This window comes from Drosophila biarmipes, chromosome 2L (assembly GCF_025231255.1).
Source record: "Drosophila biarmipes strain raj3 chromosome 2L, RU_DBia_V1.1, whole genome shotgun sequence".
Classification (NCBI taxonomy): Eukaryota; Metazoa; Arthropoda; class Insecta; order Diptera; family Drosophilidae; genus Drosophila; species Drosophila biarmipes.
In genome coordinates, this window is record NC_066612.1 from 1574495 (window position 1) to 1599716 (window position 25222).

Genomic DNA, 25222 nt, shown 5'->3' on the forward strand with positions numbered 1-25222 from the left:
AGTCATTGCGGCTTTTAAGCGTGTCTTTCTCTGTTTTTTCAGCTTTTGTGCCATGAATAAACATCGAAGCCACAAGAAAATGCAAACAAACAAACAAACAAACAGCCAGGGATGGTCTCCTGGAAAAGGAGAAGAAAACAAATGCAATCTCACTTAGCCACTCAACAGGATTATGCCCACGGAGTGCAATGGGAATACCTCCCATGGACACTTTCCTTTGACATTCTCAGCACACAATTCAGGGCACATTTGTCATATAATTGACTTTGATTCGTATTCCTGATGCGCCGGCATATGGAAAAATGTGTAAATTCCCAGGCATTAATGGCTTCTTGTGTGCCAGTTAGGCTCTGAGCATGGGTGGGGGTCCCTTATGAAGGAAAAGAAAAGTTGTATTATATACCAGCTACTATAAATGTATTTTAAGTTTTATTTTAAGAAATACGTAATACCTATAATCATTACCAATATATTTTTTTAAATAAATATAGCCATATATTCTGTCGTTACTACGCTCCACAATCCAAAATAAAATATATATGTTATCATTTAATATACATGCATGGGAAAAGGGCTGGAAAACCCTTATCACGCTGGAACCATATAACACCCAACTTTAATTTCAAAAAATCACCTGAGAAACGACAGAAATTTCAGCCATAAATTTGACCTTCGGTAGGAGACTTTTTCACGTTGCCCTCATCAACACCTGGTGACAATGACACTAAAACCCTTGCCAGGGATAATATGTGTGAGTCTGAGCCCTGCTGTCGCCAGATCACAGCTACTGCAGAAAATGTTCGTAGTGGTGCACTGTAAATTGAAAAATATTAAAAATGGATTCTTGGTTACAGCGTATATGATAATTATAAGCTTTTTAAATAAACTTTAAACCAATTTTTTTACCTAATTGAGCTCGATATATTTGCAAAAATGTAAGTCTAAAATAATGTTATGAAACATATTTTCTACCAAAAATTAATTTAAGTAGTTAAACGGTTCTGAATAGTCTTGCAAAAAAGGACTACCAAAATATGTAATAGTTATTTATGTACTTTTGCCTTATTTCTCCCCGTGCACCGCCGGAATGTGTCTCTCTTTGCGGACGTGTGTGTGAGTCCGCTTGACTGCCTTGACCTGTCATATCGCTGTCATTTGCACACATTTACCGTTAACGTTAAAGAGCTGGCGCTCACACACACATGCTCAAAGTGCGATTCACAGGGCACGGCGACATCAAATGGCGTTGGGCGGGGTGAGGAGGGGCTGGGAAAAGTGTAGCCAAGGCGACAACAAACATCACATAAGGTAAATAGTTTAGCTGGCAGGGCCACACTGGCATTTCCCCCGCCTTTCATCAGTCCCCGCCATTTTCGGGATATCAGAAGATTGCATTGAACTCGGAAGGCACAAAGGGGCGCACCATCCTACACGGCAAAAAACTATATAATTCATAGTATTCAACAGTTATTTAGGTAGTATTTATATTTTTGACGAACCAGTTTTTTAAAAAGATTTAAATTAAGATTTAATGATGACGTTATTACTGTAAGTTTTTTAATTCCAATTTGAGTCATTAATTTTCACTGTGCAGCACCTAGGAGGGGAACCAATCCGACTTCTGGCGCTCGGACAGCAGATAAAGTCAACAGAGATACGATTGGCAAAGGGAAGAGGGGCGGAGTTTTAAGGACATGACAACGATGTCTCGTTAAAGGCGCGACTAAAAAAGAGGAAGGAAGGAGTAACATCTCAGGCATTTATAGAAATTTTGCACAACAGCACTGCCGACATAAAACGAAACGTATAACTCTAAAATTGCATCAGAACTTAGACTTGAGTTTAAGAGCTTTTACATATTTTTAGTATTCATTCACGACCTATAAACAAACCTTTTAGATGCTAGTTTTTTCAGAGTTTTAGTTTGAGATGAGTAATAATTATCTGACCGCTTAAAAGCAACAGTTTTGAATTTAAAATTAGCAAAATAAAAAAGGAATAGTTATCGAAGCGCCTCATGTAGGGCTGAACATGGGATGAGATGGGAAGAGGGGCCAATGAGCATGATGGATACAGATAAGTGGCCCGGCCGCCTCTCCAGCGCCCACCCAGTCACATTTAGCATGAATGTCGCCTTTGCATAACAAATGTTAGCAACATGTTTCAATAATGAGCCCGTCCCACTGTACAGTAGTCCCCCCTGGCAGCCACTGATGAGCTGCCATGTTGCACGATTGAGACATGCAGTGCGCCCCAGCAAAGCCACCCCCCTAGTGCCGCAGCCCTGCCCGCCGAATGTTCCAGGCCCCCGGCCTCCCTTTCGGAATGCTCGGACAGCGTTTGAGCTTTGCATCTGAACCGGGCACCAAATTAATCGTTTCCACTGTGCGGTTAGAATGTCGCCTCACCCATTGTCCCCGAAAACAGCCCCCAAAGCCATCCCACTACGCCCCTGTTGTGGCCCCCCTCGGAGCGTCGAGTGTATGCGCCTCATTTGTTATGGCCATTTGCATAAATAAGTCACTGGCACTGCCAGTTGGGACCGGTTCGCAGGGACGGGGTGACCAAGGGGACTGGAAGGGGCGGCGGTGCCAGTGGTTTCAGGGGGGATAAAGTCCGTCGCTCGACGGAGATTGTGTGAATAACTTGATGAACGCTCCGCCGGAGGAGTGAATTCTGTTGTTCGCTGATTTGTTGGGCTGTTTGCATTTATTTATCCTGCTTTCCCCCGCCACTTGTTAAAAAGTTGACAAATTTCAAAAGTTATAGTGCTCTTTAGGGATTAAGATATTATTTAAGTGGTTCCGGAAATCGAGGGTGTCAGACCACAAGTACCAATAAAGAAGTTGTAAAAAAGCTCGGACAGCGGAGTTTTTAAAAATGCTTAAGTGCTCAGTACCATAAGTATCTGTTTAGCTTATCTTGCAGCTTAGCTGAGAAAGTTGTTAAGTTTTAACGGCAACTAAGTTAATTGATCTTCCGGCAGCTACAAGACTTCTGCGTACTATCCTTGCAGTTCTAGATTAAAACTAAAATCCTGTGAGTAACAATACAGCTATTTATACCCATCTTATTTATTTGCGAGGGGGCGAAAATAAAGTTTAAGTCCAAACAAAAGCAAACAAAGGCAGGACACGAAATGGTCCTCCGTCCTTCCCTTTCTCCGTCCCTCCCTGTCTCTTTCTCCTGGCCCCCTATCACTTTCTCCCTCACTTTCTCCACACTTCTCAGTTTCAGGGATGCGTGACAATATGCCGTTTAATTATACGTCACGACCCCTCTCCGCCGCCCCCAGCCGTTGTTTCTGTTGTTGTGATATCGCACACACATTTTAAAAGTCAATTATCCGCACATAACGCACGTCGTTGAGGGGGCGTGAAAGGGCGATCGGGGGTGTGGCAGCCCATCGTCCTTGCCACGCGTCAAATTTGGCGCGTTTACATTTTTCGCCCTCATCGACTCCCCTTCGGCTTCCTTTTCTGCCTGCACTCCAAGGAATAATGTTTGCTTTTATTTATAAAAAAAATTATTAATTATTTTTGGGAATATCATCGAAAGAAATCCTTTAATGTAGGGTTTATATACCTAACTGAAAAGTTTCTCATGGCCAAAAGACTCCCAAAATCTGGGGATAATTTTTTTCAAGTGCTTAAACTTGCTCATTGAGAGAAAGCGGGGAAAAAGTTTATTACTTTCAGGAGACGACTCCTTGGCATGCGAAACTGTCGGAAGAAAAAAGGCGGCGAAGAGTGTCCTGGCAAATTGAATTACATGAGACATGAGACGGGTAACGAAGAAAACGAGCCATAAGACTTCGATACTAAACCGATAATAACATAATCAGCCCACGCCCGCCCCTTTCGCCCGATTTGCCGCCGCCCATGGCCAACTATAAAGTGGGCTTTAGTTACCGTTAACAAGCCAAGTGGCTTGCCTCAGGTTTTCCCCCCAATTTCCCAGGCTCCAGCTCCTCCTTACGCTCCATCTCCTCCGCTCGATTGATAGTGGGGAAAAGTTGGAGAGCTGAGCTGGCCAGCCGAGTTTTCCGATGTCTTCACTCCGTCAAAAGGGGCCACACTGCTCTGCAAGTTTGAGGAAAAAGTGCTGAGTGATGGGGTACTTTTTATTTACATTTATTTGTATGTAAATATAGTTTGAGCTGAGTTCAAAGAGCATGTAATTTATTTTGGAAAAATGTGTTAGCAAGGAAAGGTTTTTCCCGAAGTTGCATTACTTCGCAGAAAGAAAGATTCAAGTACATTGCTCTTGAATTAAGACCATTGGGTCTTAAAAACAGAGTCCTCACATTTTGGTTTTATAGTTTTTAATATCAGAGCAGAATGGCGAGAAGAAAAAAGTGAAACTGAGTTTTTCTTCCAACATAATGATAAGTATACACTACAGACTGGAAGTATAGTTTGGTAACTTTAAAAAACTATCTTAGTAACGATTAACATTTTTAACCAGAATGTCAAGATTCTCTGTGGATTCCTAGTAAAAATCATATCCATTCTTAAACATTTTATATAAACAGGTAGCAGAAATTTAATCAACCAAAAGACCAGCTCCTTTCCCATTAACATCACCCATGTAGGTCAGTGTAATTGTTCAATACTTTCCTTGAAGTGGTACGTGCATGTGGGTGGGCCGCCTTGTTGTGCCCGCTGAGGCGAAAGGAGGCATTGCCGTGTAATTGGCAACAATTTGCATAACAATTCAGCGACTGTTTTGCATAAGTCCTGCGACGATGCAACATAATAACCAGGGGGGGATGGCAGGGATGCTGGGGAGGAGCAGAAGTACAGCACTTACGTACACATTAGAAATTCCTTCTTTTCGAGGCTGCAAGGACATCAGAGGCCTCCTGGCAGAGGCAATTATGTGCTTCTCATACACGACGACGACGAAGACGACGACTCCTTTTCCCAGCTCCACTCCCGCACTTTTCCATCCATTTTCCTCGCAGCTTCCACCCGCTCTTAAAAATGCTTTCAAGACAGCCTGCTGCCTCGTAAAAGTCGCTGCCGGAAATGCAATGGCAAAAGCTGCTGGAAAAAAGGGGAAAACCGAAAAGAAATCTCAGCCTGAGCTACAAAATGCTGCCATTTCTTCTCGACTTTACTACTTTCCTATTTCTCCAACCACACATACACCCACTTCTCCTGGAGATTATCAAAATTGAACACTTTTTTAATAATATTTTTTGGGAATTGAAAAAAATTTGCATTCCGTTGCACTGCAGTTGAAGATGTTTATAAGATCCACTTTAATAATGTGGAGTGCTTGATTTCTGGCACGCCTTCGCCTCGGCACACGCTCCCATTTCGTTGGCGCAAAATTGCATCATAAGAAATTAAAACTTAAGCACAAAAGCAGTTTTCCACGACGGGTTTTCTCCATGCACTTGTACCATAAAAATGGAAAAGATTGCTGGAGATGGGAAATGCTCAAAGCCAAATTTAATAATACTCAGATTTTTTAAATATTTTTTTTGTTTTTAATTAAGGAATGTGTTACAAACATTTTGATTGGATTTTAAATATAGGTTGTTCAGAAAGAAGAAACTTACCAAAAGAGCATCCTGCGTTAGTATTTATGAAAAAATATGATTTTCGACTGCTTTAAGATTTTGTTGAATTTCTTACTTACTTAAAATATCTAAGATACTTTTGCATCAACATTTTCTGGGAAGTAGGAAATGAAATGTACCGCGGATACGTTCGCCAACTCCGCGGCTATTACGCTTGATTGAGTTTTTCCATTTGGTTTTAGCCAGTCAATCTGGCATTTCCCCTCCCTAGCCCGGCAGCAAGGTAACGCTAGCCATGTTAAATTAATAAAAATGTAATGCCCAAGACAAGACCCCAGGCACCAGAGTCCGGCACAAGAATTGGGCTAATAAATTTACAAAAATGAGTTCGACGCTTAATTTGCCATGAGCATTTTTCATTTTATTTCGCGCCGGCCTCGGAACATGGCTTTTAAGCCCCACCAAAATGAAATCGAGGGAAAGCCGAGGGAAAACCCAACGGCAGCCACACACACACTGAGTAGTGAAAACATGGAAAGCAGAAGGCGAACGAAAATGAAAATGAACAACAAGCTGAAGTGAGTCGAGGAAAATGTTGGGGGACGGGAAAGCTACTTAACGAAAACAAGTGAGGAGAAATTTATTTTCCAGGATCTCAAGAGCACGGACTGCAGGATGCTCTGCTTTCTATGGGAAATCTTGTGCTGAGAAGTATTTAATCAGAATTTTACTTAAGAAATTTAGGCAGGGACGCGAAACATTCTGGGATTCCATTTAAAAAAATGTTAAGTATTATAATCTTTAAAGAAGGTAAGTGCAATAGGATAGGTCATAGGAGATTTTATTTTTGGAACCTTTTGAGATTTTTTGATATTTATGATTTAAATTGTTCCTCTCTCCAATAAACAACTGTACCATTTCCATTTACGATTACTCTACCTGACCACCAGAGCATTAACTTCACAATTATACGTAAATATATGCATACTGACGTTTATATAAAGATAAACAAATATAGAAATAAATAAATAAAAAAATAAATATATAAAAATGTGTGTGCAGCTGCTGTAAGTCAACAAAAAATGCGCACAGTTAATTTACATAAAGTAAAAGTTTTCCCCGCAGTTCCCATACTTAATAAATCGCTTCCAGGTTTATTCGGAACTCATTGCTTATTTTCTCTTTGATTCTTTTTTCTTTCAGCCTGGACTTTCGACCGGGTCGGGGAATTTACGATTTGCAAATCAAGAATACTTCGTACAATCGGGATAATGGACGCTTTGAGTGCCGAATCAAGGCGAAGGGAACTGGCGCGGACGTCCACCAGGAGTTCTACAATCTGACCGTGCTGACGGCCCCGCATCCCCCGATGGTCACTCCGGGAAACTTGGCAGTGGCCACCGAGGAAAAGCCTCTGGAGTTGACCTGCAGCAGTATAGGCGGCTCACCGGATCCAATGATAACGTAGGGAATTTCATATTTTAGAGACCCGCTTCGAGCTCACTTTCAAAAGGGCCTTAGAGTATGCAGTGGAAAATTAGTAATACTTTCGAAATCAAAGTATTTTATTGCATACCTGTAGGCACCTTTATATTGCGTTCTCGATTATCATACATTTTCATATCCATTCTCGTAAAATATTCAGTAATGGCTTTCCCTTGCCTTGCTTTAATTTAGAAATCCCTTCTTCCCCTAGTTGCATCATTTTTCCATATTTCCCCTTCGGTTTTGTGGCAAAGTAAATCACTTAACGGGCGGTCGCCTTCATTAATAATCCTTCTCCGGCACAGGGTGGCCATTCCTCTTCGCTTCTGCCCTATTTTTTGGCACTAAATCGTGGCTATCACTTGTGTATTTTTTGCAGCTGGTACCGCGAGGGCAGCACAGTACCACTGCAGTCGTATGCGCTGAAGGGCGGTTCGAAGAACCACTATACCAACGCCACCCTGCAGATTGTTCCCCGACGGGCCGACGATGGCGCCAAGTACAAATGCGTCGTCTGGAATCGTGCCATGCCCGAGGGTCATATGCTGGAGACCAGTGTCTCGCTGAATGTCAACTGTGAGTAGCTGGGTTTTTGGGCTTGCACGGCGAAAAATTTCACATTTCTCAACAAGAAATCCGGGATTACCTACATTAAATGCACAAGAACCAAACATATAAAATGCAGAACAAAAAGTTCACATTTTGGGATCTACTTTTCAAAAAATATTAATCTAAAATATTTAAAAAGCTAGGTGGCTACGTATTTTCAAAATATTTCTTTTTCTCTCCATTAAAAAAAAAATTTTAAGATACATTTTTTTAAATTTAAGTGTGCTGTTTATATCTCAGTGTTTTTTCGGGATGGTTGGTGGTTTGCCCTGATGAAGTTAAATTGGTAGGTCAGTCTGGGTCACAGGCTGAGGAATATATATAAATAAAATGCAGGCAGAATACATTTGGCTGGGAAGCTCATTTTTCCAGATGCTTATAACATTTTTGATTAATATTTTTGTTAGAAAACCACTTAAATATGCAAAATAAAATTGCAGTTTTACAATTTCAACAATTTAAGTGCACAAGCAACAAGCACCTAAATGCACTTTCTCAATAAAATGACTCAAATGGGCATTCAAAGGTTTTGCTTAATTGAAATACAATTAAGCCTCGCCTGAATAGAAGAAAATAGCTAACTTAATTAACCTGCACTCCGTTTAAAGCAAATAAATCTCTCTACCCCAGAAACTTGGCCGTACGTAAGTCAAGTATTTTCCCTGGAAAAGCCGGGCGACCAACTTGTTTTCCAATTCTCATCCTTCATTTTGGCCATTTCTTTTGTAATTAAAGTTTGGCAACTGCGTTATGGGAACACGTGTTGTTGTCGCACGATCAACGTGACCGAAAAGCCAAGCAGATGACACGAGACACATAAAGTGCCTGCCGCCCCCAAAACACTCCCCCAAAAGGCCACAAACAACCACTTGATTGTTAGTTATTGGACCACAACAACTGAAATCTGCTGCAGAATGACCGGAGCATCAACTTGTCATATTAGTTGGCAACTTTAGCCCCCGCCTGGCCCCAAAAACATCATAACACATTCGAGGCGGATATTAAATTTTCGGGGCAACGCGGCGTATGCGCAATCTACTTGTCACCGCGCGCTGCATTTAATAAAAATCACTAGCAATGACATGTTACGGAATCTGCATAAAATTTATGCAATCAAATAAAGTAACAAACTAGCAATAAAAGGCGGAGAAAAAAGTAGGTGTATACATTTGTTCAGGCGGAGGTTGGAGGGAGCAGAGCAGGCGGCTAAAGTGGAGTAGAGCCGAGTTGCCACAAATATATTCATAGGAAAACATAAATTGCAGTCATTTTTATACACGCCGGATTTGTAGCCGCAACGGCAGACAACAAGAACAACTCATATGTGCTTATATATATGAATGTCTCCTATAAATATGTGCTCTGTGTGTGCGATACTCCGCCAGCGTCGTCAGCGTAACAAATATTTATAGGGTTTCTGTTTGGAAAAATAAAGAAGAGCCAGTCGGTTGAAGAAACGCGATTGGATATTCCCTATAGACTTACTGGCTCTCATTAAAAGCAACCTTACTACCCATGTTTTACCTCAAAACCATTAATTTAAAGTTTATATAAGTTTTTTTACTATTGGAAAATGTTTTTTGTTAATTAGTTAGTAGTTAGTTATTTTTATTTATAATACGCACTTAAGTCTTTTATATAGACCTCAGAATACATTTAATATTTTTAACCTTTTTTATATAATTCATTAACGGACAAACCCTAAAAACCTCCCAAAAAATGTACTACAGGGTAGCATTCAGCCAAAAGAGCACGAACCGGGCTAAACAGACACCAAACAGCACAAGAATAAATGACAACAGGCAAGTGGTTGAGGAAGAGGTGGGCCAAAAGTAGAACTCCTTTTACGGTTGCGGCAGGCGTGGCAAATGCAATTTTTCGGCGTGTGCCAGGACGTCTTGCTGCTATTTATGGGGCTCATTTAAAATCCATTAGCAGCCAGTCAGCCCCCGAATGTTTGCCCAACATACGACGGCCCCGAGTCCTGGGTCCTGAGTCCCGGGTCAAAAGCGGGCCTCCGAGGCGCATTTGTGTGGAAGGAGCCTCCGCCTACGGGCTTGGCAAGTTTCAACAGCAGCAGCAGCCACATCAACAAACTTTGGCCGGCGATTTGCGAGACATTCGCCAAGAACAATCGAATTTGCAGCGGCGTTTCGGCTTTCAATAGCTTCCAAAACGGCCTGCAGGCGATCCATAAAGGCCGAAATCCGAAATGCAAAATTCAAAATCCATGGCAGACAGCCAGTCCGATACAGTTTGAGAGCCATTGTCGGAGGAGCGCCTGCGGACGAACGGCAATTTGTGTCCCTAGATTGTGTGTCCTGCATTAGCTGGCTAATTTTGATGGCCCAATAATGGCTTTGGGCTTGGGGAAGTTCAGGACCTCATGGGGTGGGGAAATAATCCGAAAACTGTTCTGGATGACATATTTTTAGCCTATACATAAAAAAGTATAGATACTTTCCATTTTTTATAAATTTAGTAAACTTATAAACTTATTTTAATAAGTATTATTTTAATAAATTTGTTTTAATAAAATTTAAATCACATATTCTACTTTTTTTAGTAAGAAAAGACAATTTGTTAGTGATTCTTGTACATTTGCTGCATTCCTAAAGACCAGCTTTAAGGGCCTTCAGCTTGAAGCGAAGCATACTCCATCATCCTCCCTTTCCTTTCCCATCACCATCACCCGAAAAATTGTGCCATTGGAAATCAGACATCACGTCCTAATTTCCCCATTTTTCTTAAAAAAAAGAACAGTTTGACAATCACTGGACGACAGCTGCATTGAGACAGATATGAATGCGAGGTAAAGACGACGTTGTCTCATGATTGTGATTGTGATTGATAAGCAATTGATAGCACCAGACGCTGTAGAAGGGAGAAAGTTGGAGTAGAAAGTAAAAAGAAGAAAAGGAGATTGCGAAACGGGGAAACGGGGAAACAGCAGCTGACAAATGGCAGGGCAGTTTTTTAATTGAAAATGTTTGCATGGATTCTGGAAAGCGCTGCCAATGTCACTCGATTCATATGTGTCGTCCTGCCATCTCTTTCTTTCTTAAACCCAGCTGCTTCTTCCTTCTGTACTTTCCCTGAGTAAACAGTGGTGAACAAAAGATTGGAACTGGAGTGGCTTGCAGTAAATAGAGCTTTGAGATATAACTTAATGTAGTGAATGTGAATATTAGTGTTAACCGGAAATTTTGAATAGAGAGTTTTCTTTTTAATTCGAGTGCTATCAAGGAAGGGCAGATATTGAAACCTCCCTACTGCTATTTTTCTGATCTTTTTTGTGTATAGCAACATATATCTGAGCTGCCGTCTCGCTTTGTTTATTCCACTCTGCGCGCTGTTTGTGTGTGTGCATTGCGTGTTGTGCCTGCATTTGATTGATTTATGCCAGAAGCTACAAAAGAATAAAAATAAAATTCGCCCGAAAGACACGAAAAAAATTGAGAGAGAAAATTGGGGGGGAAAAAGAAAGGTGTATATATTTTTTGGGAAAATAAACTCCCAATGCGTCATGTTGTCAGCGAGGCGACGACTTCTCGTCGACCGTTGAGTGTTTTATAACGTGCGAAAAGCCCCAAATGAAATTATTGAAAATGTCTTTGGCCCGCGCTTTTTGTGTTTTTCCTAGATGGATTCAGAAAAAAAGCGGCTTCAAAGAGTGCGGCTTTGTGGGAGGCCCTGGGTGCCACCCAGTGCCTCTCGAGTGGGCGGCAAGGCCACCAAATTGCGCATACGCAACGTGGCCACGCATAGACAAAACACGGGGCGCCACCACCACCGCCTTGTCAACTTGGCACAGTTTGCTGCACACGTGAGAGGCACGTTCCATCTTGCAGTGCAACCCACCTGTGCGGCTAGGTGGGCTTAGCAAATGCAATCTCCCACCTGGAAACCCGAGTCCCCCCCTGACACACAGGTGTGTCGTCCTGCACGTGACTTCTGTTCAGTTGCATGCGCCGCACGTAATAAACCCTTGCCATGCCTCTGCCACCCTAATAAATCCGCACACTTTTCATACGCGGCAAGAGTGGAATTTCAGAATTTTGGGGTATTACGGTCGAAGGGTATCTGAAAGTCAGACGAGTTTGATGTGGGATGCTTGGTATTTGCGTTTAGCACTGCGAACTGCGGAAACTTAACGATGTGAAAAGTTTACCTTAGACTACCTGAAATTTGGTTGACTTAATAAGTAGTAAGTAATAATTGGTAAATTTCATCGTTCCAATAGAATCGGTCGTTTCAGAAAAATTGGTTTTAATACGTAAGTATATCTAACGATTTAATTTATCTGGTAAAATAGTTTGATCAGGTACAGACTGGTCTTGTTTTTAGTTATGAAAGGGTTTTTCGACTTTTAATTGTAGCATTGTTTAATACCAATTTTAGATACAAAGGGAAACTGTTAGTCTTAAAAAATATTTTTAACTTCCTTCTTTTTAAGGGTAAGGGGAAACACTTTTTTTGGGTTTCTTCCTTTTTGCGGAGTCCTTGGCCAAAAAGTCGCCGGCGACGAAGACAAACAGCACTCATGTGTCGCGGGCGCTGAAGTGGAAAGCAAACCCGTTGAAAAGACATTTCAATTTGAATAAAAAGATGCTTTCTCCACGTGTGAGGGCGGTGCAGGGTGGCCCAGGGCGGCTTAGGGTGGTGCAGTAGTGCCCAGGTGTGCGGCATGCAAATGTCGAATGACAATAATGCGCATTAGCCAGAAGATTGCCCGAACAAACAGAACCGGAAATGGCAGGTGGAAACGCCTGCAAATTGCTTCTTTATGGCCAAATATTTGAATTGATAGTAGCAATTTATAACTTCAAAAATTATAATATGGGTTTTGTAAATATTTTGATTGAGTTATATTTCAAATTTAAAATACTTTTTAAATCTTTCATTACACTTTAAGAAGCTTACATTTAACAGCATTTAAATTTCGCTGTGAACTGTGCTGAATCGGTTTTGGAGAGCATTAACGCAACCCAGTTCTCACATCCATCGGTAATTGTGGTGCAGCCACACTAAACCACATTGCACCACCATCGACACCTTGACAAGACAGCAGAACATTCCCTGGAATACGAGCCACGGGACCAGCCCAATAGCAATCCCAGTCCCAAATCGCAATCACAATCACATCTCAGTAAAGTCAGCACGTCTCGAGATTCGAGTCTTGCCAATATCATTGGAGTAGCAGGAGACTCGTGGCTTGTCCCTTTTGATTATGCCACTGCCGGGCCACAAAAGTGGCAAAAAAAGAGGAGGGGAGGAAAAGCCCGTAAGGGGGGTTGGGAAATCAAGTAGCGACGTCTGCTGACTTGGCTACACGAAAACCTTTTTACACCAGGACAGGAGCAGAAAGTCGAGCTAATGCTGCACACAATTGCAATTAGTGTCAGTGCCGGGCAATGTCAGCCGACTGTTTTTGGTCGGGGCACTCGGTTATTGGCCCGCTCCTTGGCCATTTGCATAACCACAAAAGGAATGCGGCTGGCGACGAAGACAGACCCAAATATCTGACCAGCAATTCTTGTTACACTAAAGAAAAGTTCATTTTCGAATCTAAAAACACTTATCTTTATATTAACATGTTCCTTTTGATTATTAGCACTAAAACTAAGTATTAAATTTAAAAATACAATTTAATTTTTTAAAAACTATAACTTCTAGAAACAATGATTGTTTTTAATAACCAAGTTTTTGATAACCAAGATTTCACTATTTAAAGTCTATAAATTTTTAATATGATCAGAAAGAAAAAGGTAATCCAAGTTATTCTCCCTGTGTAAGCCCAAAGATATCCTCGGGCTGGCGATTTTTTGGTGCTCTCGCACAGTTTTCTTAAGCTGATTTCAAGTTTCCCCGACTTCTCTCGGCCAAGTTTAAAATTTCTGGCTTTTAACAGCATTTTAATGAATGCAGCATTGTTGTAGTGGACCCAGAGCTAGACTTCGGACTTTCGAGTGCTCCACTCCGGTGGAAGAACTCTCAACTTGAGACTTCTCGAGTGGACCAGGCAAAGGTAGCCGGAAAAAAGCTGGAAAAACTTTAAGCCGCTTTAAGCGCAAATTATAGAAACAAATGTTGCGTCAAAGGATTCTTCTGGTCGAGTGTTTTTCGGGTGTCCTGTGCTTCAGCTTAACAGCTTTTGTGACAAAAGCAAATTAATTGCTTTGCCCAATTTCAATTAACTGCACTACACTTTTTGGTTGGCCCAACACGGCAACTTCATCATCGACTCGACCGCAAGTGGTCCAAAGGACTTGGCCACTTGTTTTTGTTTTCGCAGTACTCACTGTGCTCACTGTACCACCGTACCACCGTACCACCGTACCCTCCCCACCCGCTACAGCGACCAAAGCCAATTCAATTAATTTCCACCAGCCATATGACACCTATGGCCCAGTGCACAAAGCGCAATCAAGTGCACAATGAAGTGGCCAGGCCAACCCCCTTTTTCAGACCCCCTTTTTGCAGCCCAAAAAAGTATGCTACAGTTTTTATAAGCCATCGATTGCGGCCCGCAAAAGTAGGCCAGAAGTGTGGTGGGTGCGAAATATTCGCAGCATAATGATTACACTCTCGTGCGGGCACCGCTTGATTTATTTTAAATCCGTTTGTGTATGTTGATCATTTCAACGATGTGGCATTCAGAGGGATTTTATAAAAAATAAAGGGGACAACCATTCTGAAAAAGTCGAATGCATGTTGTGCCCATCAATGCTAGGTGATTCTACAGAAATACATTTGAACTAACTTAAATAATTCAATAACAAGTAATGGTAGACCTTTCCTGACTAAAAGAGTGAGAAATATGTAGTTATACCTGCTAGATCTGATGATTTTAACGATTTAATCATAGGAGTATTGCTTGTATTAGAATATGTTGATTCGTTCTTCTGCTTAGCCCCCCCAAATTTTAGCTATTGACTTTAGCTCCGCGTTATGCAATGCTAGTCAGGGAAATCTCTTCTGCCTCTCCCTTTCTTAATTTGCAACCATTTTGGCCTGGCATTTCGATATGTTTTTTTTTGCCTCTGGAAGCCCAGAGAACTGTGCTGAAAACGGGGCGAATATTGGGAAAAGCGGGTGGTGGTTAGGTGTTGAGAGCACGCGTGCCGGAAGTCACGTGATGTGTTCACTGTGACACGTACGCGACAGCAGGCAGCGGGAAAAGAAAGAAGGGGCAGAAGGATCGGCGGCGGCTGCATCCCTTGTCAGCCACCTTTCCCCCACACAACTCCTTTGGTTTGCCGCCTTTGTCGGTAGTAACTTTTCAATTTGGACAAGATGGAAAGCAGGGGCGGAAAATGCCAGCTGAACAGAGGCGGCAACTGCAGCTGGAGTCAGAGGCGCACTGCCAAAAAATGCTTGCAAATTGTCATCTTAATTGAACAGTCAGCTTAGTTGGAACAAAACCTCCCAAATATCAAGAATGAAAATGTAAAGATCTCTTTGTCTACACTTTCGTAGCATTGCGCAATATAATTGCCACATTTTAAAGCCCGAACACCGTTTAATAGTTAACAGTATCATGTTGGCCGTGCCATTTTCGAGGTATTTTTTCCCGGTGCCATGCGGGCGAGTCATAACCAGGCAAAAGCTTAAAGCCAAACTGCAAACTCGACTCATTAAAATCAGCCGAGCAGGTGTGTGTGATACATCCTGAAACAGCAAACGAGAAACCAGCAAACCAGCTGCAACAAAAAAAGTGCCGAGTTCGGCCCAGTTCCGGGTTAAATAATTAAATTTCGCTGCAAAAATGGCCAGCGGGCATAAGTTACGCCACGGCCAACGCGGCGTATGCGCAACGTTTCATTTTTATTTAACGCTGCCTAGCCGGAAGCCAGGATCTCGTCGAGTCGGCTTGGGTTTCGCTTGTGGATTGGGATTGCGTTGGGCTTTCGACGGGTGGAGCAGGTGGTTTCGGTGGTGCAGGTGGAGCTGCAGGTGCAGGAGCAGCATATTTCATGGCACTAATGTAGCCGGTCATAAAATCACAATGTGCAAGGCGAAGGAGTGGCGAAATATGGAAGGGTTGTTGGCAGGGGAAGTACCTAGGCGTAGCTGTAGGCGTGCCAGCATACATGTGAACAAGGTCCAACCCAGGCAACTCATTTAAAAAATTGTGCGAAACAATGTGGAGCGAGAGGTACAGGCTTACTTTCAAATCAATGCATTTGGAATGCCCTTTTTTACCACTTTTGAAATAAATGGAATATATATTTTTATATATTAGTATTAAATGTACCAAGCTCACAGTTAAAAAATAATGAAAACATTCAATAAATTTGTTATACATTTTATATATTTTTTAAATTTTAATGTTGGTTTCATATTTTAAGGCAAGCTATTATTTACACATCAATTTTAACTTGATTTAGGAGCTAAGTACTTCTCTTGGACTACATTATTCTCTCAAAACGTCTTCTGTTAAATTAACTAAACCGTTCAACCCCATCAAGTGTTTTTCTTCAAATTCCTTTTCCAGAAGAACCACAGTTATTTCTTGGTATTTCAGATGTTATTCAGCAAATACCATCCCCGAATCATTACTACCCGCTCAAGAAATGAATTAATTTTTTCTACTTTCTTGAACATTTTGCTGTTATAAAACTATGCAGAAAAAGAAGGACCGTGGCAAATGTCAGGACAGCGAGGGTTCTGGACTGGGCCACCACTTCGAGGGGCGGGCAGGGGAGCGGTGGGCGTGGCAGCAACACCCCGACATCAGCGTGAAACTACATGGATGGCTGGGCATGAAAATGCCCCGAGGCTTCCTCTGCCTCCATAAATGAATTTTTTCGGGTGTGGGGTGGCAACAGCATGTGTTGAAATGCAAACTTGATTTTTTCCTTCCTCCTCCGCGGTGGCTTCTGTTTTTCTGGTCGGAGCTCTGCTCATTAAATTTTATTTTATAATTACACACACCAGCAAACACACACAACCACCGGGACACGCACACGCACACGCACTCACACACAGGGTCCCCCATTTAGGAGTTAGGCTTTAATGTTTTCGGGCGACGCGTAATTGGGTCCCGGATAACGCAGCATTTTTTCTACTTTTTACTGGGTATTTGTACAGAGAGAAAGTTAGCTATTCTGAGTTTTTCTATAAGCAAAAAAAAACTATTTTTCTAGTTCTTCGCATGATTTAAGACGACAGAGAGTTTAAAGTTAAATGGGGGTCAATTTCATTTCCAAATGAGAAGAAAAATATATATAGATCCCAATTATCCTCCAAGACAATTTTCAATAAAGAATGTTCAACTATTTGAACGTTAACTTGTTAAAATATAACCATAGAAAAAACAATCCTCATAAAAAAAAGGATTTTTCAGAAGTTTTACATTTCTTCTTGATAATATAAGGAGGTAAATATTAAGATCTCTTTACGATCATCTTTGGTATAACTAGATTTTATTTATTATTTCATAAATTGTTTAGTTTTGTGTCAAGCGGTTTTAAAATAAAAACACTATACTGCGAAACATAAATAAAAGGTATTTCTTGGTCTATCCTTTTTTAAAAATAATCCTCTGATTTTTTCCTCACCGTTTCGCTGGTTCTGGGAGCTTAGACCATGACGCAGGCACATTTACTCCGCTTCACGAATTAGAGCCAACAAAAACAATTGGGCGAAATGGTGGCCCGACAGCAACAATGGGCCATATCAGCTATAATCGTAGGCAAATGGCTGACAGGGGGGCGTGGCGGTCGGGGGAGGGAGGTCGGAGGTCAGACTCCGTTCGGTTGGGCAGACGGTGATTAAACTAAAGTGTTCGAAAGTTAATTGGCGCAACAACAACAGCAACAATTATACTTAGCCACTATTATGCCTCACGCTTCACTGGGCGCGCTTTTCACGAGGGGCTGGTAGGGGTGGCAGGTGGGTGGGAAATGGGAAAAATGGGGGGTAATGCCGCCGATTCGATACGGAATGAAACTAACGGCGCTTAAACCAAATGACCAAAGCGCACAATGGTGAGTTAAACGACCAAAAGTCAGTGAAATGCTCGGGAATCGAGGAGTTGCGAGGAAGGTGAGGGTTTTCCCCGACTTTTGGAAATGGGAAAAGTTGGCAGATAAATGACAGATAAAGACAACGCAAAGTGGAAATCGAATAAAATGTTTAATTATGAGCCTCAATTGAGGAAGTATTTATTGTTTCGGCATAACAAAACAACTGTCATTGATAGGTTATTTATTCATTAGCAAGTGAGTTCCTTTTTTATGAAAGACAGTTACGAGTATGTCAGTTGCATAAAGGAGAAAATTTCAATGCATAAGCACTATCATGCGTCGGAATTATATAACAAATAAGGCCTATCAAATATCTATTAAGTATTATTTTGAAGAATTTAGTTAGTGAAAAATACAACAAGCCACCTTTTATTTTCACAAAGGAAAACAGCAGAAATATACACTTCAACCACTGTAGATTGCCCACAAAAATACTTGCGGCAATTTCTAGGACCATTTCCCCAATATACATCCTTTTTTGTTCCACAAAATGGCATTATTTAAAAATGTCGATGGGTCACGCTGAACTCGTCAACGTCCTTCAGCGGGGTAAATTGTATTTTTTGCCCACTGGAACTATGTTGCCGTCCTCGTGTAATTGAAAACGGTTATTGACAAGTTAATGGCCCAAACAACCAGTCAGCTAAAGCTAAGGAGGGGATCTAAACCAGCTCTGTAATTGCCTATTAGTGTGCTAACCCAAATGAACCGAAAAAACAACCAGAGCGAAAGAGTGAATAAATTACTAGTTGCCTCGACCTTTTTATTTTATGGTGTTACTATATAAGGGCTGATGCTAACTGGTTTTACATAAATACTAATGATCGAAGATTTTAGATGCTAATTTTCAGGGACAGTTGTCTGTAAATATGCAGGTTTATTTATGAATCTATCTTTTTTAGCTATAACAGCACTTAAGATTACTAAATCCCTAAATTGTAGTGGTAGCAAGTATTCCAAAGTGATTCAAACATTGTTTATTATAATTATTTTCTTCATTTTATTCCTGTTCCCCATAGACTACCCCCGCGTGGAGGTGGGACCCCAGAACCCTCTGCGCGTAGAACGCGATCATGTGGCGAAACTGGAGTGCCGAGTGGACGCCAAGCCGATGGTCAGCAACGTGCGATGGTCTCGAAATGGTCAGTATGTGAGCGCCACGCCCACTCACACCATTTACAGGGTGAACCGTCATCACGCCGGCAAATACACCTGCAGTGCGGACAATGGTCTGGGCAAAACTGGCGAAAAGGATATAGTCCTGGATGTTCTGTATCCCCCGATAGTGATGATAGAGTCGAAGACCCACGAGGCGGAGGAGGGCGAAACCGTTCTGATCCGCTGCAATGTCACCGCAAATCCTTCGCCCATAAACATTGAGTGGTTGAAGGAAGGAGCTCCGGATTTCCGATACACTGGCGAACTCTTAACCCTCGGCTCCGTGAGAGCCGAGCATGCTGGCAACTATATCTGCAGATCGGTGAATATCATGCAACCGTTTAGCTCCAAGAGAGTGGAGGGTGTGGGCAACTCCACGGTGGCTCTACTAGTCCGACATCGGCCGGGCCAGGCCTATATAACCCCTAATAAACCTGTGGTTCATGTGGGCAATGGAGTGACCCTGACCTGCTCGGCAAACCCTCCCGGCTGGCCCGTTCCCCAGTACCGATGGTTCCGGGATATGGACGGAGACATAGGGAACACCCAGAAAATCCTGGCTCAGGGTCCCCAGTACTCCATACCCAAGGCTCATCTGGGAAGCGAGGGGAAGTACCATTGTCACGCGGTGAATGAGTTAGGCATTGGCAAGATAGCCACCATTATTCTGGAGGTGCATCAGCCACCCCAGTTCCTGGCCAAGCTGCAGCAACACATGACGCGCCGAGTGGGCGATGTGGATTACGCGGTGACTTGCAGTGCTAAGGGAAAGCCCACACCCCAAATCCGATGGATCAAGGATGGCACGGAGATCCTGCCCACGCGGAAGATGTTCGACATAAGAACCACGCCCACAGAAGCCGGTGGGGGCGTGGTGGCCGTCCAAAGTATACTCCGATTCAGGGGTAAGGCCAGGCCCAATGGAAACCAGCTGCTGCCCAACGATAGAGGCCTCTATACATGCCTCTATGAAAACGACGTGAACTCGGCTAATTCCTCTATGCACCTGCGGATAGAACACGAGCCCATTATCATTCATCAGTACAATAAAGTGGCATATGATCTGAGGGAGTCCGCAGAGGTGGTCTGCCGGGTTCAGGCCTATCCGAAGCCCGAGTTTCAATGGCAGTACGGAAACAATCCCTCGCCCTTGACCATGTCCTCGGATGGCCACTATGAGATAAGTACGAGGATGGAGAACAACGATGTGTACACCTCTATCCTGAGGATAGCGCACTTGCAGCACTCCGACTACGGGGAGTACATTTGCAGGGCTGTCAATCCCTTGGACAGTATCAGGGCTCCCATAAGACTGCAGCCCAAGGGTTCCCCGGAGAAGCCCACGAACCTGAAGATCCTTGAAGTGGGTCACAACTACGCCGTTCTAAACTGGACACCTGGGTTCAACGGTGGCTTCATGAGCACCAAATACCTGGTGAGCTACAGGAGAGTGGCCACACCTAGGGAACAGACCTTGGCCGACTGCTCGGGTCATGGTTATATACCCAGTTATCAGATCAGCAGCTCTTCCAGTAGCTCCAACCACGAATGGATCGAGTTCAACTGCTTCAAGGAGAACCCCTGCAAGCTGGCACCCTTAGATCAGCATCAGAGCTACATGTTCAAGGTCTACGCCCTGAACTCCAAGGGAACCTCGGGTTACTCGAATGAGGTGTTGGCCACCACGAAGGTCAGCAAGATTCCACCGCCCTTGCATGTTAGCTACGACCCCAATTCACATGTGCTGGGCATCAATGTGGCCGCCACCTGTTTGTCCCTGATCGCGGTGGTGGAGTCCCTGGTCACCCGGGACGCCACTGTGCCCATGTGGGAGATCGTCGAGACCCTGACCCTGCTGCCCTCGGGCAGTGAAACGACCTTCAAGGAGGCCGTCATCAACCACGTGTCGCGCCCCGCCCACTACACCACCGCCACCACATCGGGTAGGGGTCAGGGCGGTGTGGTGGGTGGAGTGGTGGGTGGTGGCACCCATCTGGGCGAGGATCGCACCATGGCCTTGGCGGAGACAGCCGGTCCTGGTCCAGTGGTGCGAGTCAAACTCTGTCTGCGGTCCAACCACGATCACTGCGGAGCATATGCCAATGCGGAAAGTGAGTATTGTTCTTCTTGAAATCTAATCCAATCTTCCCTCAAAAAATATGTTATATACTTAGCTATTATGTAAAAGAAAAATATTGCTATTGCTCATCCTAAATTACAGCCTGCAAAAAATGTTTTCCCCACTTTGAGCCGGAAACCAACTTCCTGACCTGCAAATTACATAGAAAATCCCCAAAACTAATCCCCTGTAATCCCCTTTCAGTTGGCAAGTCCTACATGCCGCACAGCTCCTCCATGACGACCTCAGCCTTGGTGGCCATCACCATCGCCTCGCTCTCCTTCCTCGTCTTCCTGGCCCTGCTCTACGCCTTTTGCCACTGCCGCAGGAGACACGCCTCCAAGAAAGAAAGTGGTTCGGCGGGAGGTGCGGCTGGGGGAGGAGGCACCGCCAACACCGCCACAAATCCAGGATCCGCGGGAGCCAAGGAGTACGACCTTGACTTGGACGCCAGTCGAAGACCCTCGCTGAGCCAGGATCCCCAGCAGCAGCCACCGCCACCACCCCCCTACTACCCCACTGGAAGCCTGGACTCCAAGGACATGGGCAACGGGAATGGCGGGAGGGAACTCACCCTCACTGCCCTCCACGATCCCGACGAGCAGCTGAATATGCAACAGCAGCAGCAGCCCCACAACAACCACGGCCAGTACCAACAGCCCAAAGCCATCCTGGGCATCTACGGTTCCAGCGGGTGCGGTTCCAGTTCCGGGGGCAATGCGGGATCCGGGGGACCACAGCATCCACATTCGAACGGCTACGGCTATCATGTGACAAGTGCCATCGGCGTGGACAGCGACAGCTATCAAGTGCTGCCCTCCGTTGCCAACTCAGCAGCCGGATCCCACGGTCACGGCAATGGACATGGACACGGACACGGACTGGGAGCCGGAGAGTGTGAGTACAGGCAGAGAAAATACTTTACCCCTATTTAGGAATTAGGAATTATTGAAAAATAAAATAAAGGTGCGCAATTACATTTATAGCGCTGGGTGCATATGGGAATTCTAAACAGAAAACCGAAATAAATTTTATTTTTAATGAGGATTGATTTCTTATTAGGGTCCAAGGGTCAGTTGTATGTACTCGAGTGCAAAAGAAAACCCTAAAAACCCAATTTAATAACAAATAACATTTTCAAATTACATACCTAAAGCCAACTTTAATATTTCTTATGCCCTTAAATCCATTTCTAAGGCCAAGACAGGACTTCTATTTATATGGAAAGGATATTGCTGGCATTGTTTCGGAGGGTTTATCCAAACAAAAGGTTATTTTTATATTTAGTTAGCTCAAGTACCGAATACAGTATACTATTTCTAACAAATCATTTAATTTCTAATTATTTTTTAAAGTATTTTGTTAAGCTATGAACCTTAACTGCCATAAATTCATACATTTTGTATCAATTTTTTCCGCTGACTGTGGGTTGGCCGAATTTCGCTTCGGCCAGGCGACAACTTATGAAGAGACGTGGCTCTGTGGCTAGAAAACTGGGTTGCGGATTGTGTTTTCGGGGGTTCTGGGGACATCTGGGGACATCTGGGGTTTTCCAGGGGCCGCTCGGTGGGCGTGTGTGTGTCTTGATTAAGCGACACATTTTTCGGCGCAGATTTATGGCGGCCATTTCGATGGGTGTCCCTGCACCCAGTTCCCCAGGCCGGGGTTTTGGCCGTAATTGCATTTCATGTCAATCTAGAGCTGCTCCTCCTCCACTTACCAAGCTACTCATGCAAATGCAGCGCCACGTCGCCGCTGGGCCCTTTCCTGCTTTTCCCACGGCTTTTCCCCCGAGCCCGCCACCAGAACATCAGATTTTCCATGGTGTTTGGTGTCGGGCATAAGCAGCTCGCCTTGGCAACCGAAATGACACCAATCGGAAAACGCAAAGCGCCACCGGAAACGGAAGCGGGAGCGGCTGAAAAGTTGCTGCCATCGTAATTCCAATTAAGTGAGAATTAAACCGTTATCCTTCAGCCGGCTTTGTACCCTCGTTGCAATGTCCACTGTACGGGTCAAGTTCCGTATTATCGCCCGTTTTAATTGGTTACAGGGCGGCTCAAGAGATTTGCGAAGTCAGATGGGAATTGCGAGGGATTGCCGATTTGTGCTCTTAATTGATTTGAGATCTTAACAGTTCATTTTAGCTCTATAGTTAAAGAAGCAAGTTAGTTCAGAGTCTAAAAGCGCAGTTAAATAAGCTAAATTAACATTATTAACAGTCAAGGTTGCGCTACATATTTTTATTAAACATTTAAAATGTATACATTTTTTTAAATATTGATAGTATAGTAAGCTTTTTTGATATATAACATAAAAGTCGCATTACCGTGCAGATTAAATTTATCAAATACCTCCAAAAAAGTTCTCATCTAGAAAAGATTAGACAAAATATTATAAAATGTATGATATGTGACATTCATTATCACAACATATTTCTTAGACTGTTATCACCAAACGAGTCTTAAAGGTAATTTTGTGTGGTTTTGATTTTTCTAATATTTTTGCTTAGATCTGTTCTCGATGTAGAAAAGTCCCAGTCCGATTCGCTTAAAGATGGGCGATACCATTCCCGGAATCCTGGTAAGGGTTTTCTCTATGTCCCACAGCTTGTTTTGCATCCTTTCCTGCCGATGCTCTATCAAGTCAATGGTAGACTTCATTTCTCTGTGGGTCCTGGCCATCTCATATTGCATTTCCTGAACTAAGGCCAGCAGGGCTTTTTGGTTACTCAATATTGAGTCATCTTTTAAAACGCATCTATTGCGATGTGGTTTTGCCGAGAAATTTACCCTAAAGAAAACGAAAAGAATAACTCCGATCCTAAGCATTTTAGCAGCTTAGAACCTCTCGAGGCGAATGTTCGCAAATAACTGATAAATACTTTTTATTCGAAAGGAATGATTATTTGTTATCTAGTGCAGTTTGCCAAACAAAAAATATTTGGGTTCCCGGCTTAATTAATAACCATATCTTTGAAAAAAGAGTGGGTACATTACTAGCCTAATATAAATTTTAAGAGCAACAAACAAAATTGCACGTATAAATTAACTATTAACTGCTAACTACATATCTTCCTTAGTTTATCGTATTGCGAGTCACTTCGTCGAACATTTCAGTGCCTTAAGTTCCAAATTGCATTGTGAAGTTTGCGCTTTAAGTCGCCTTTTTCACTTGCAAACAAGCTGAGAAAAGTCAATTAGCAACAAGCCAGACGACAAGATGGCTTAGATGAGCACATAAAGTCCGCACAAAATCGACTTGAAGAACTCGAAAAATTTAATAAACAAATTTAACGCAATTAGGCAACTTGAATATACAAATTCTTTCTCAAATAATCCCCTTAAAGAGGTCACCACTTAGACTTTAATCCGATTAGGCCGGAGAACTTAACCCAAACCCGAGAGTGTTTCAGCACCTTATTTTTCACCTCGGCCCACCTGAGGTCTTCAGCGCGAAAGGGGTTGTTGAACAATAAAGAGAGGAACTCTATTCACACCTAAATGGAAAGCTACAAATGGAGGGGTGAGCTGCACTGTAAAAAGATACATTCTATGATGATTTAAGAACAACTACATTTTTAAAAATAAATATAGAAAAATATTATATTCTCTTATATAAGTTTTTGAGTGAGGTACGAAAAAGCCTTAAAGTCTGTATAGGTGAAACCTTTTCGCTGAGTGTTGCCCTCAAGAATGCATTTTAATTGTGGGTTTCGCGCGCTTTTGTTGCTCTTTCTTTGCGTTCCCGCTTTTGGCAAGCGTCAACTTAATTACTATTTCTCTGCCCTCCCACACACCCACCTTTACTCCCCACACCCACTCACACACACACACTCGGCGGCGTCGTTGGTGTTGGTGTGTGTGGTTGCAACCGAAGCAGGACCACTTGAGGCGACACCAGCAACATGCAACATCAGCGGCGGCAGCAGCAACATTAACCCATTGCAGCAGCAACATTCAGCACGCGCCAATTTAACGAACCAACCCACCATCGCCATCGCCAACAACTCCACCAACAAGAACAACTACAACAACAAAGTCAACAACAACTACAACAGCAGCACGAACACCACCACCAACAACACCAACAATTGCACCGCCACCACCACCCTGAAGCGCAGCCATTTGGGAAACAGAGAGCGGGAACGGGATGCCAGGGAAATGAGATCCCTGGTGACCGCAGCCACTGCGGCAACAACAACAGCACTGGCAACCACCATAACAACCACGTCTCGCAATGCCAAGGCAGCAACAACAACAACAACACTAGCCATCACAGGTAACTCCA

General features: G+C 43.2%; 1 protein-coding gene across 3 annotated transcripts in view; it reads left to right on the forward strand.

Annotated features, from left to right (window-relative positions):
• The window catches only part of LOC108029207 (hemicentin-1), a 104754-nt gene that overhangs the window by 66504 nt on the left and 13028 nt on the right, over nucleotides 1–25222 (forward strand). The window contains exons 4-8 of one of the 3 annotated variants that reach the window (XM_017101387.3): nucleotides 6734–6994; nucleotides 7395–7591; nucleotides 18675–20924; nucleotides 21137–21829; nucleotides 24812–25213. In XM_017101387.3, coding sequence (XP_016956876.1) covers nucleotides 6734–6994; nucleotides 7395–7591; nucleotides 18675–20924; nucleotides 21137–21829; nucleotides 24812–25213 — 3803 coding nt within the window. Of the gene's footprint in view, nucleotides 1–6733; nucleotides 6995–7394; nucleotides 7592–18674; nucleotides 20925–21136; nucleotides 21830–24811; nucleotides 25214–25222 lie in introns of those variants that run through there. The other 2 variants (XM_017101386.3, XM_017101385.3) reach the window with 2 other exon arrangements.